This window comes from Biomphalaria glabrata, chromosome 3 (assembly GCF_947242115.1).
Source record: "Biomphalaria glabrata chromosome 3, xgBioGlab47.1, whole genome shotgun sequence".
Classification (NCBI taxonomy): Eukaryota; Metazoa; Mollusca; class Gastropoda; family Planorbidae; genus Biomphalaria; species Biomphalaria glabrata.
The window spans coordinates 42,154,676-42,169,648 of record NC_074713.1 but is presented as its reverse complement, the minus strand read 5'-3'; the positions used below and the strand labels follow the sequence as shown (position 1 = coordinate 42,169,648).

The window sequence follows — 14,973 nt, the reverse complement described above, 5'->3', positions numbered from 1 at the left end:
GCCACTCCAGAATTGACTTGATCAGTCACTCCTGATCTTGCTCCATCTCAAGATGTAGCCAAAGCCAGTGACTCATCTGGGTGCATCCATTGTCTTCCGAGTCAGAAGGAGCCATATACATACATGAAAATTGACTTCATATACATGCAATCAGGGACTAGTTCTCAGCATGCCACTCATTACATTAGGAATATAAGATTTTTTTAAATGCTTATTCTCTTAGACCTTTGAGAGCAAAAGTGAATGACATAACTAAAAGAGAACTTGTGTTTCCTACAAACTCAAGACTAATGACACAGGAAACCAGGAACACATTGAAGCATAACTTTGAACAGTTGAATTTTCACTATTTATGCTGCCTTGAAAAATACACTAGGTTAATTGGCATGAAAACATTAATGCTATTATTCTACATGTCTACAAGTTACTTCCTAACATAGTGTTACTACTCAGAAAAGTAAATAATATTGTCATCTTACCCCATGTCCTTACAAACTACAATTATAATGTCTTAAGTTCACAGTCTCAAGAATGAGTACAAGTCAATTACAACATTGGCTTCTGGTAACAGTGACTTTTTGTAACAGTGACTTCTTGTAGCATTGACTTTTTGTAACATTGACTTCTTGTAACATTGACTTTTTGTAACAGTGACTTCTTGTAGCATTGACTTTTTGTAACAGTGACTTCTTGTAACATTGACTTTTTGTAACAGTGACTTCTTGTAACATTGACTTTTTGTAACAGTGACTTCTTGTAGCATTGACTTTTTGTAACAGTGACTTCTTGTAACATTGACTTTTTGTAACAGTGACTTCTTGTAACATTGACTTCTTGTAACAGTGACTTCTTGTAACATTGACTTTTTGTAACAGTGACTTCTTGTAACATTGACTTTTTGTAACAGTGACTTCTTGTAACATTGACTTTTTGTAACAGTGACTTCTTGTAGCATTGACTTTTTGTAACAGTGACTTCTTGTAGCATTGACTTCTTGTAACAGTGACTTCTTGTAACATTGACTTTTTGTAACAGTGACTTCTTGTAACATTGACTTTTTGTAACAGTGACTTCTTGTAACAGTGACTTCTTGTAGCATTGACTTCTTGTAGCATTGACTTTTTGTAACAGTGACTTCTTGTAGCATTGACTTCTTGTAACAGTGACTTCTTGTAACATTGACTTTTTGTAACAGTGACTTCTTGTAACATTGACTTTTTGTAACAGTGACTTCTTGTAACAGTGACTTCTTGTAGCATTGACTTCTTGTAGCATTGACTTTTTGTAACAGTGAATTCTTGTAACAGTGACTTCTTGTAGCATTGACTTCTTGTAGCATTGACTTTTTGTAACAGTGAATTCTTGTAACAGTGACTTCTTGTAACAGTGACTTCTTGTAGCATTGACTTCTTGTAACAGTGACTTCTTGTAACATTGACTTTTTGTAACAGTGACTTCTTGTAACATTGACTTTTTGTAACAGTGACTTCTTGTAACAGTGACTTCTTGTAGCATTGACTTCTTGTAGCATTGACTTTTTGTAACAGTGAATTCTTGTAACAGTGACTTCTTGTAGCATTGACTTCTTGTAGCATTGACTTTTTGTAACAGTGAATTCTTGTAACAGTGACTTCTTGTAGCATTGACTTCTTGTAGCATTGACTTTTTGTAACAGTGAATTCTTGTAACAGTGACTTCTTGTAACAGTGACTTCTTGTAGCATTGACTTCTTGTAACAGTGACTTCTTGTAACATTGACTTTTTGTAACAGTGACTTCTTGTAACATTGACTTTTTGTAACAGTGACTTCTTGTAACAGTGACTTCTTGTAGCATTGACTTCTTGTAGCATTGACTTTTTGTAACAGTGAATTCTTGTAACAGTGACTTCTTGTAGCATTGACTTCTTGTAGCATTGACTTTTTGTAACAGTGAATTCTTGTAACAGTGACTTCTTGTAACAGTGACTTCTTGTAGCATTGACTTCTTGTAACATTGACTTCTTGTAACATTGACTTCTTGTAACATTGACTTCTTGTAACATTGACTTCTTGTAACAGTGACTTCTTGTAACATTGACTTTTTGTAACAGTGACTTCTTGTAACATTGACTTCTTGTAACAGTGACTTCTTGTAACATTGACTTCTTGTAACATTGACTTCTTGTAGCATTGACTTTTTGTAACAGTGAATTCTTGTAACAGTGACTTCTTGTAGCATTGACTTCTTGTAGCATTGACTTTTTGTAACAGTGAATTCTTGTAACAGTGACTTCTTGTAGCATTGACTTCTTGTAGCATTGACTTTTTGTAACAGTGAATTCTTGTAACAGTGACTTCTTGTAACAGTGACTTCTTGTAGCATTGACTTCTTGTAACAGTGACTTCTTGTAACATTGACTTTTTGTAACAGTGACTTCTTGTAACATTGACTTTTTGTAACAGTGACTTCTTGTAACAGTGACTTCTTGTAGCATTGACTTCTTGTAGCATTGACTTTTTGTAACAGTGAATTCTTGTAACAGTGACTTCTTGTAGCATTGACTTCTTGTAGCATTGACTTCTTGTAGCAGTGAATTCTTGTAACAGTGACTTCTTGTAACAGTGACTTCTTGTAGCATTGACTTCTTGTAACAGTGACTTCTTGTAGCATTGACTTCTTGTAACATTGACTTCTTGTAACATTGACTTCTTGTAACATTGACTTCTTGTAACATTGACTTCTTGTAACAGTGACTTCTTGTAACATTGACTTTTTGTAACAGTGACTTCTTGTAACATTGACTTCTTGTAACATTGACTTCTTGTAACATTGACTTCTTGTAACATTGGCTTCTTGTAACATTGACTTCTTGTAACATTGACTTCTTGTAACATTGACATCTTGTAACAGTGACTTCTTGTAGCATTGACTTTTTGTAACATTGACTTCTTGTAACATTGACTTCTTGTAACATTGACTTCTTGTAGCATTGACTTCTTGTAACATTGACTTCTTGTAACAGTGACTTCTTGTAACAGTGACTTCTTGTAACATTGACTTCTTGTAACATTGACTTCTTGTAACATTGGCTTCTTGTAACATTGACTTCTTGTAGCATTGACTTCTTGTAACATTGACTTCTTGTAACAGTGACTTCTTGTAACAGTGACTTCTTGTAGCATTGACTTCTTGTAACATTGACTTTTTGTAACATTGACTTCTTGTAACATTGACTTCTTGTAGCATTGACTTTTTGTAACATTGACTTTTTGTAACATTGACTTCTTGTAACATTGACTTCTTGTAACATTGACTTTTTGTAACATTGGTATAGTGCAACACCAAGCAGTATTTGAATCATTTCTGTCTCGACTGACCTTCTTCTAGTTTTATAGTCCTTAAAGCTATATGCAATTTTTAATCTAATTATCATCTTGTCACCCTGACTCTGCCAGCTCATGCTTTTCCCAAATAAATCAAAATATCTGCTCTGTGTCCCACTGACTGTAGTATATGCCCTGTTGTGTGCAAAACAAAAGTTTTATTAGAGTTGGTTTTTTTTTTTGTAGTAAAACTTAATTAATCTCTGAATACCTATAAGATACTGTCTCAAGTCTGTTCTATGTCAAGTAAGTAATCTGTATCAGATTGTTTTACCTTGCAATGATACAACACTTTACAGCACAAGCCTGTGACATTTCTCATGGCATGGAGCCAAGAAGGACCTTTGGACACACATACTTGTTACCACCTCAAAGTTGGTGCCATAGTGTAGAAACCCTAATTCTGTATTGTGTATGTTAATTCCATATTGTGAATCTTATTCACAACGCATGTAGCACTAAGGTGAACACTTTTGACCTTAGGTGAACCAGAGAGTTAAAGGCAGTCAGTCCACATAGAGATCTGGTAGCAAGCACTTGTATTGAGTCACTTAAGATATAAGCAGTAGAGTTAGATGTTTAAAGTAGTTGGTTATAGAATAAGTACTAAGTTGTGATATTCGTATATTACTGTTGGATTAATACTGACCATTCCAGGGTCGAATTGTATGGTGTATTCACTATGTGGTGTTATATTAAACTTATTGTGTCTGCTACACCCAGCGTCATTTTATTATTCTGTGATTTGTAACAAGAACCCAATGTCACCACCACGCCTACATTGATAACCACAGCCACAATCATAATATATAAAATAAACCAGTGACATTTAATGGTGTCAGAAGTGTCCAAAGTGCAAGTCATTTATTGTCAGAAAATGACATCTTTGGTGTCAGAAGTGTCAGCAAACAGCATTTATGGTGTCAGAAGTGTCAGAAAATGACTATTAATAGTGTCAGAAGTGTCAGCAAACGATATTTTATGATATCAGAAGTGTCAGATCTACTAACTTAAAGGATTTATGAGCACCAGAGGAACAAGTCAAGAATTTTTCCTATTGCTGTCAGAAGTATTTTAATACTACAGTTACTTACAGTAACATTTATACGGATATTTTTGAAGTTGGCAAGTGAACTATTTAGTTAACACATGAAAAGTAACTCTAAAAAATATTTGTTTACACAAATCATGACGCCACTCAACGAGCAAGAAAGCTAAAACCTGATTATTATAGACTCTACTATTTTTCTCATTTGGTCGTTCAGCGACACATTCAACATTATAGAGATGACCTAGATCTACATTTATTGAGACCAGCACACAATTTTTCAAGTGAGATTCACGTGATCCAAGAGTGACATTATTATTATCTTCAGCTAGTCTAACACTACTAACAAAAAACAGAGCTGAAATTGAAAGTTAACGGTGCCTACTATTTTAACTTATACTTCAAGATTGAACTCTACATGAATTACAACGAATCCAGAATTTATTAAATTTTTTTGACTACACACTTGGTATCTAGATCTACTACTACATGTCATGTTGACCTGCCATGACACAGTTACCGTTAGCGAGCTATTTTTTCATCTGTGATGAACTGAACAATTTGAACTGTTCCTGTCTGAGCTGTATTTTCAACTTCGACATATTTTCCAGTTGACTACTGTCCTGTCATTTATCTGGAAGCCTGATTTATGTGGTTGTACTTTTACACCAGTTGAGATAGCTTTAGGAGCACAGCATTGTTCAAAGTTACTTTTTAACATCCTAAGCGAAAGAGATCAAACATGATATGCTGAGACAACCTGATCTTACAACCTGTGTGGGTGAAACTAGACAACCGTGATACTACAACCGGTGTGGGTGAAAATCTAGTACTACAAGTCATTCAAGTCATCGTTTGAAGACAGCTGATATATGGTCAGTCGAAGTAGCTGACATATTCAAGAATCATCTACATCGAGTGCTCGTCATAATTCTAATGACACACTCCTATTGTCGCTGTCTAACAGCACATTTAATAAGAGAGCGCTCTCACTCTTAGACCTCTCTTGTCGTCACTACCTAAGGTCATTTTTAGTTATTTATATTTGTTTCAGCAACTGTACGAAACAGTGGATTACCTATCAAGCACATGAATTATTTATTGGATTACTTGTCAACTATATGAATTGTTTAATGGATTATCTGTCAAACATATGAAGTATTTATTGGATTACTATTGTTCAAGAACTTGAGTACCGTACCATTTAACATTGTACTGTGGATTTAACAAGTGGATTACTTATGAACTGTACTATTGTGCTGTGGATTTAACAAGTGAATTACTTATGAACTGTAACATTGTACTGTGGATTTAACAAGTGGATTACTTATGAACTGTACCGTTGTGCTGCGGATTTAGCAAGTAGATTACTTATGAACTGTACTGTGGACATAATTTATGTGGAGCATCACCGGAACTTTATGTACAAGTCAAGCATCAAGTGAATATTTAAGGGAAGTAACTTTAATTACCCTTAGTATTATCAGTATTGATTAGTTCTCTTGAACTACACCACAATTTTTTTCATTGTTTACATTTGTATTTATATATACATTTGACTTTAGGGACTAAATTTAATTATCTATTGAGTCTGAGCATTTATATTTTTTTTCAAGTAAGCATCCAGGTATTGGTAGGGACTCTTTAGATAAAGTAAATACTTGATCGTATAGCTGTATTAGTCAAGTTTGTATTTCGTTAAGTATCTATCATATTGTTAAACTCTTGTATTGTCTTGTTTACATTTGTTGAATTTCTTTTTGCGTCATTGTTATTACTCATTGTAATTCTTTTGTCTACTATTTCTACTATCTTGTAATGTCTCTTTAAAGCAGACTGTTTAGTATCTATAGTGTATTTATGTTTGTCTAATTACTTATTAATATATATATTTATTTTACTTCTTATTTCAACCTATTTTTTATTATTATCAACACTACACTACACACTTGATACACTATGGGATATATTTTGATTTGAGATTGTGACAAGATTGATTGTATATAATATATACTTTGAGCACATTGAACTATTTTGATACTATTGATACATTGATCACTATTTATCAGACTAATAAGGCTCACATAATTGTGAATTATTTGTTGCAATAAATTTTTACATTGCAAGTGGAGATACTAAAAATACATAATCACATAATTGATCAGTAAAGTATTACATTATGAACTAGACAAAGTACCAAGAATAACTTAAGACACCTCATAACCTCAATTGTTTCGCACAAAATATATATCTACTATTACCTGTAATTACTATTTGAGCAATAATAAGTATTTATTGTACAATATTTCATTTACAAATATCTAGTACACATATCTATTACTAAACTATATTACTAATTTGAATCTTTGAAAATGGCTGAGTATGAGAAACTAATAGAGATAGTGGAAAAACTAAAGTTAAAAGAAGATGATAGAGCTGCATTCATTAAAATTGAAATAGATAGAATTAGAGTAGAAAAAGACAAGCAATGGGAAGAAAGGCTACATGAAAGAAGACTGAGAGAGAAAGAACAAGAAAACTCAGAGAAAGAAAAAGAACGCCAGCATGAAATAAAATTAAAAGAACATGAAGAAAAAATGGCAAAACTAGCAAAAGAAAATAAAGACAATTCAGCAAGTCAAACTTCATCTCATCATCAGTATCATAGCAAATTTAGGAACTTTGATCCAAAAGAAGACACATTGGAAAATTTCATTATTCAATTTGAATACATCTGTCAAACAGCAAATATGAATAGTGCACAAATGGCTCAACAACTTCTAGCTAACCTAAGAGGTGAACCACTAAACATCATCGACACACTAACTATGGAGCAAAGAAAAGACTACAACACAGTAAAACAAAGACTTATTGAACATTTTGGCAAAACGGAGGAGCACTATCGAAAACTTTTTAGGGAAATAAAACTAGCCAAGAATGCAGATTTAAAAAGAACAATACATGACATGCGCCAGAACATGACAAAGTGGCTACAACTCGCAAACTGCAACTTAGATGACCCCAAACAGATATTAGATTTCTTTCTCATTGAGAATGTGCTAATTAATGTTACAGATGCAGCATTCTCATTCCTGAAGGAGAGAAAAATAAAAAATGAAGCTGAATTGATATCAAACTTAACAACATACAAGGACTCCCACCCAAACATCACCATTGACAAAAGGGAATTGTACAATGTAGCTGCAACAGTGACAGAAAACCATCCAAGATCTACAAATAAATTTAAATATGCCAAGAGCATACAATGTTTTTTCTGTGGCATATTGGGTCACACCAAAGCAGAGTGCAGAAAGAGAATGGCATCAGAAAAACAGCAATATGTAAATAGAAACCATAAATATGGAAGAGATAACAGAACTTTCCAGAGCTTCAGTCCTAACTACAATAGATCCTATCAACAACAATATAACAGAAGAACATGGCAAAGCTACAGTCCAACTAACAGTAGATCACATCAAACAAACAGAAGATGGCAAAACAACAGAATGTCTAGAAGAGATCAATTTCAAGATAGACAACATACTTACCACAATAACAATCATACCAGACAAAACATAGCAGCTGTAGCAACTGAAACACCAATAGAATATGAAACAGTAGCATATATACAGACAAAGGTAGCCAAATTAAAAGTGTATCCTGCCTATGTGGATGGCATTAAGGTATATGCATTACGTGACAGCGGCTGCACCTCAATCATTGTAAAGAAATCACTAGTAAAACCTGAACAGATCCTAAAAGACAAGGTCACACTGACTTATGCGAATAAAGACTTATGGGAAGTATGTGAAACAGCATTAGTTTTCATTGAATCACCATGGTTCACTGGTCAATACAAAGCCATAGTAATGAACAACCCAGCTGAAGAACTAATTATAGGGAACATAGAGAATATAGTTGAACTATCAGAAGAAGCCTTAGTAAAATGGGCTAATAGTGTGAATCAAGAAAACATTGAGTTAGCATCAACTGCAAATTCTCAAGACTACAACAATGTCAGTATACATGAAGGAACTAAAGATAATCAGTCAATTACAAATAAAATAGATGTAGAATGTCAAACTCATTTGCTAACAGAAGCATCTAAACTAAATAAAGATTGCCAAACAATTAACACACAAACAAATGATAGTGAAATACAAACAGATGAAATACAAATAGATGATAAAGATAAAGCTGAAAAACAAGAAATACAAAATGACATTAACACTAGCTCACCTAAAGTAATAATAACAGAGGAAATATTAGCCTTGACATTTAAAAATAGCAAACAGATAGAAGTATATGATCTAGAAGTCAATAATCAGGATGTTGTATGCATAGTTGATGAAGAATCCACAATCACTTTTGTAGAGCCCAATTTAGTAGAAAAAGAAGATTATTTGAATGATATAGCCATTGTAACTTACCAAACTCTAGAAAGATAGAATGTAAAACTGCCATTGCTGAAATCAAATCACCATTTATAAAAGGGAAAATAAAAGTTGTAGTACTTGAAAATACTATCAGTCCAGTAATTATTGGATCTTATCCAAAAGTTAAAGTGCATCAAAAGCCAGTAATACATAAAACAATATGGTTTTATGACCTGTCTGATTCTGATTTTCAGAAAGAAATTTTTCAAATAGTACAAGATATAACTTGTGATTTTGGATATAAAAAAGTTTGGAAACATCCAGAACTTGGAGAGTCAATGTGGGTACAAATAAAAAACTTTGGCCATTACAAAGAGTTATTACATAAAATATACGGAACACCAATTAAGGGACTCACAATTAACATCAGTGTTGTTGACTTAATACATCGCATCTGGTAAACATTGAGCATTATTCTGTAAACATTGAGCATTATTTTGTAAACAATGAGTACTATTTGTAAACATTGAACTAGAACTAAGACTTCATTTTTTTAAAAAACTCTATTTGTAAACAAACTTTGGAATTTGATTACTACATTGTAACCAACAATTTTTTCACATTCTTTTGTCAACAAGAATAACATTTTTGTACTCAACAATGTAAACAAACATTGAATTTTTTCCAACCTTATTCAGTACCTAGCTTAATTTTTTTTTCCATACAATGTAAACATTATTTTTTCTCATTGTATTGAGAACAACTTGGACAAAAATTTTTTCTACAGCTATTGTAAACAAGATTGCAATTTTTTTACTATGTCATTTATCACAATTATATAACTTAGTCACATTTTTCAATACTATTGAAAAAGGAGATTGATTCATAATGTAACTTATTTATTCAATGTCAATTAGTGTAATGAAATATTGACATACACTTGTATTTTTTTGAAAACATTTTTGTCAAACTATTCTTATGAACTTTATTTTTGTAACAATCATTGATGTCAACAAGAAGATCCTTGTAAACACACTTTTTGATATTTCAAGTGCTGAAAGAGACACTTGATATTATTCTTTTAAATTGGACTTACACATTTTTTCACAACAGATTAAAATAAATACAACTAAACCATTATGATGTTATGCTTGTATATATATGCTTGAACAAATTAATGTAAACTCAAAGATTGTATCACAACTGACACATTTTCTCAGTTGAATCTTTTTTGACAAAAGAGTTTTTTTGAACTTTGTACACAATAATTATTTGATAAACAATGTAACATTAAACTTTTGCCATTACTAGCTACAAATTATTTGAACTGTTATATAGAGAAATACTTAATTGAAACATAAGGTGCATGCAACAAGCACTATGAAAGATATTCATTTTGATTTGATGTTCATACTTTTGATCCAATATTTTGATACTTGAATTATACATATTTACTTGTGTAATATTAATGCACAACAATTTTTTATGGAGATGTCAAACCTCATATTGAAGTAAACAGATACATTGAATTTGTAACAATGATCATTAATCAATTTGATGTTGAATTTTGACACATATTTTGAATTTTTCTATACTTATCACTTACATATTGAGACTTACTTGTAACATTTTCTACATGATTTGTACATATTGTACTATTGGTGTTAAAAAAAAAAAAACCAGACTTCTAACATTTCTATAGTGTCAAAGATTTTTTTATAAATAGATATTGTGAATTAAAACTTGTATTAATTTTTCACATTGTGACATAGGAGATTGTCATTGAAATTTTCGTCACACTTTGCACATATTATTATGAAAAAGACTTGTAAATATTGAACACATTTGAACATTGATGTATATATTAGAACTACATGTAAAGAATTATTTGAGAGGTTAAGTATTTGACTCAGAGAATTATTTGAATTGCCTTACAAGAATATGATGAATTAGAGAATTTTGCCCTTGTATGATTTTTTTTGATTCAGCAAATATTTTGTGTAACACTGTCATATTATATATTTTATTTCAAGTTTGTAGTTCTATTTGAACTCAGCAATTGAACATTTCATAGACCCCAAGAATTCCAATTGATCCTACTTATGATAATTATGTCGTCAAGCTGAAAAAAATTTCTTCAAAATTTTTTTCAAAAGGGGGGGTGATAGGTAATGTCACCACCTCAAAGTTGGTGCCATAGAGTAGAAACCCTAATTCTGTATTGTGTATGTTAATTCCATATTGTGAATCTTATTCACAACGCATGTAGCACTAAGGTGAACACTTTTGACCTTAGGTGAACCAGAGAGTTAAAGGCAGTCAGTCCACATAGAGATCTGGTAGCAAGCACTTGTATTGAGTCACTTAAGATATAAGCAGTAGAGTTAGATGTTTAAAGTAGTTGGTTATAGAATAAGTACTAAGTTGTGATATTCGTATATTACTGTTGGATTAATACTGACCATTCCAGGGTCGAATTGTATGGTGTATTCACTATGTGGTGTTATATTAAACTTATTGTGTCTGCTACACCCAGCGTCATTTTATTATTCTGTGATTTGTAACAAGAACCCAATGTCACCACCACGCCTACATTGATAACCACAGCCACAATCATAATATATAAAATAAACCAGTGACAATACTATACCTGACAAAGGCTCAAGCACTTAGGGCATGCTATTACGTATAAAGCTAGATATGGGATGTGGTATTCTAAAGACAAAACACAGAACACTCAACATAGGACACAACAGTATACTGGAAACTGATCACATGATTTCTGCTTTACAACTTGTTCCAAAGTTTAATCAAATGCCTTTTTTTTTATTTAAGGAGAATGAATTATTATCTTTGAGTGATTTCATTTTCATTTTTCAACGAATCAAATTGTTTTCTTTCAGAGCTGCATTGTTGGCATGTCAAGTCTTACCAAACATTTGTCGTGGTGACCTCTATAAGCAAATGGAGTGGGTTCTGGTTGATGCACACAGTCAACTTTTAGAAATCTTGGTGCAGGATGATGTCAGCAAAGATTTCATTGCCTCCAGATGTAAAAGATTGTCTGCTTTGATCTTTCACTCCACTATTTCTGGGAACATCAAGTTACTGGAACTGCAAGAGAAGGTATATTTTGAAAGCAATCACAAATAATTATTAAATGGTTATAATTAAATTGAATTCGCCAATACATTTTTTAAAGATTGGATTATTTTAAGTCTGACTGATTGTCCTGAGTGTGGATTTACATTCATGAATACATAATTATCTGATGCTTGTTATATCTTGAGAGATGGCCTTTTCCCTATGCAACTTCTCATGTGACTTAAGTGGCCAATACTAGACACATATTGTCAGGTGACTTAGAATGTACAAATGTGAAAAAATAAACAATTCTGTCAGAACGTGGAAAAATAATTATGGAGATTAATCAACAGCTACTGCAGCTCAAGAGTTCATCATCAGCTACTGCAGAGTTTTCAGTCTTCTTCCTACTTGCTAATATCCAGGACCCCTCTTGAACGCTTTCCCTCCATGTAGATCTATCCAATGCTTCTTTCTCTCAACAATTGATCTCAGTTCTGAATAGCTTCATGTTCTGCTTGCATACATTAGTATCTCTTAGAGATGGACAACCTACCTTTTATTAGATCATCATAAATATAGCTGCAGAAGTCGACTCTATGGCAGTCTGTGAACATGGCCAAGCTATCCAGTTCATCTAATGCTGATAACAGTATGGATATCCTGTGATCTTGCTCTTTGCAGGCCTTCCACATTGATTATTTTATTCTGCCACCTTGAATATGTTTAGTTATAATCTCTTTAAATTATCATACTAATCGAAGTGGTTAATCAAGTTTGATTTGACTGTGACTATGATACGTCAAAATAAACTCTGTTTGGGCAGCTACAACAGTCAACAAAAAAAAGTTACATTGAAGCACTAGAAATGAGATGAAAAAAAAAACCTGCATATAAAACCTTTTAGCTGTATATATGTATCACCTAAAATATTGGAGTGGTTTGGTAGTCATATACAGGGCCGGTCTTAAGGCACTGCAACCTTTGCGGCCACAGTAGGCCCCGCACTTTCATAGGCCCCGCATTTTTATGGGCTCCGCGCTAACTCTAGTTGTAAATTATTAAATTGAACCATTTTAACTTAAACAGGTTTTCCGAGGTCTCCTGATTTTTTCAGGAGCTCCTGAAATTGCAAAGTATATGAAAAAAGTCATGAAAAACTCAAAACATATTCTGAAAAATATACAAAATTGTAATTTTGGTGTGTCATTCAATATGGAAAACGCCAATCCTACTTGCAATAAAAAAAATGGCATTGTCAGCTTTCATTTAATAAAAATAATTGGGCAAATTTTTACCAAAGTAAGTTCCAATACTTACTTTACTGTAATAGTCACTGGCATATAAATATAGATCTAAATCTATCTAGATCTCTTTAAAAAAAAATCTAAAGCAATATTTTGATAGTCTATAGTAAATCTAAAAGGCTGATCTGAATGTTTATCGGTTTATGTTGGAAATCTACCTTCTATTGTAGATGGCTCATAAAGTTAATTTGATATTGATTTTGCACTTAGTAAAGTACGAATAAAATGCAAAAACAAAATTATTTTCTAACAAAAAAATCTTAATTTTCACTTATCCCTACCCAGACTAGGCCTCATGCAATCCGTTTCGCATAGGGCGCCGCAGTCTGTAGAACTGGCCCTGATTATATATAGTACAGTACTTCTTTATTTCAATCAATTTTAAGACATGTTAAAAAGAAATAAATTCTTGTTAAATTGCAGACATGTCAGAAACTAGTTAAAATACAACCTTGTGTAAGTTACTCCTTATTCCTGCTTGGCTCAGCTCAGTTTGCATTGTATGAACAATCTCCAGATGGGTACACAGCTATGGAATATCTTAGTGATGCCAAAGCTTCTTTCTTAGCAAGTATTGAAATGGAAGGGAAGCCATGTTCTGGTGAAGCCCCAAAGCAGTTGACTGGTAAATTTATCCTGCATTTTCTAATGTGATTTTTTAAATTTCTTTTCAGTGAAGATTGATTGTACATAAGTAAAGTAATATTAAAAAAAAAACAACTATTAAAAACTATTGACAAAAAGACTGTGCTTATGACAGCCAAAAATAAAAAGAACTTTTTTTTTTTTCAAACTGTTCCATTAATTATTATTATTATTATTTTTTTTTATGTTTCTTAAGTCCCAGTCACATGTCCTTATTGACAATGTTTATTTCTGCATGAGGCCTGCAAAATATTTAAGTCACAACTGTGTCTGCTTTGTCACATGAAATGCTGTAGTTTTATATATACAAAAGTCAAGAGACATATTATATATATATTTATACATACATATATATATATTGATAGATTTATGTTTAGTTAGAGTTAAAGGATTTTTTTTTAAATGACACTACAATATCTCTGTCAATGTTCTTGTTGACTAAGCTTCAATTTTATTACTTGTTATATCGTCCCTTTTTTACTTTGATTGAGAGTCAATTCTTGTTCAAGATTATCCATCCCTTTTATCTATCCCTCATGATAGAGTCATTCTCAATACTTATTCTTTGCTATCTATCCCTTATGACTAAGAGTCAGTCTCAGTACTTATTCTTTGCTATCTATCCCTTATGACTTAGAGTCAGTCTCAATACTTATTCTTTGCTATCTATCCCTTCTTCAATTAGCTCCAATTTCAGCACAAGTATTTATCTACATTATCCATGTCAGGGGAAAACTTTTTAAAAAAGAGCAGAAATTTTGAAATTATTCTCCAGCTAATTCTTTTTGCTTGTCTATTGAACAGATCAAAAATGGTGGATGAGATCATCCTCATCAAGTAGTATTAAATCTAATAAGCAAACTAAAGTCGGTAAGGCGTTGACAGCTCCTACAAGATCAGGGACTCAACTTGCCTCACACAAGGGAGATAAGTCTAAAACTTACTCTCCAAGCAGCAAAAGGCACAAAAAATTCTTAATTTGTATGCAGTAGAAAGCTTCATTCCATACTAGTCAGCAATAATGAACTTCCTAGTTCTTAACCCCATAACCTTTTAACCTACTGCTTGGAAATGTAAATGTATCTAAATTTAATAAATACAATATATAATTTTTATTAAGCAGTTCTTGTTGCAGAATTTAAACTCCAT

At 32.4% G+C, this 14,973-nt stretch overlaps 1 protein-coding gene across 2 annotated transcripts in view; it reads left to right on the top strand.

The window, feature by feature from the left end:
- Positions 1 to 14,973, top strand: part of LOC106055386 (uncharacterized) — a 30,004-nt gene that overhangs the window by 9,173 nt on the left and 5,858 nt on the right. Inside the window, exons 13-15 of one of the 2 annotated variants that reach the window (XM_013211621.2) lie at positions 11,692 to 11,914; positions 13,603 to 13,804; positions 14,629 to 14,751. In XM_013211621.2, the coding sequence (XP_013067075.2) occupies positions 11,692 to 11,914; positions 13,603 to 13,804; positions 14,629 to 14,751 (548 nt within the window). Of the gene's footprint in view, positions 1 to 11,691; positions 11,915 to 13,602; positions 13,805 to 14,628; positions 14,786 to 14,973 lie in introns of both variants that reach the window. The other variant, XM_013211620.2, reaches the window with a different exon arrangement.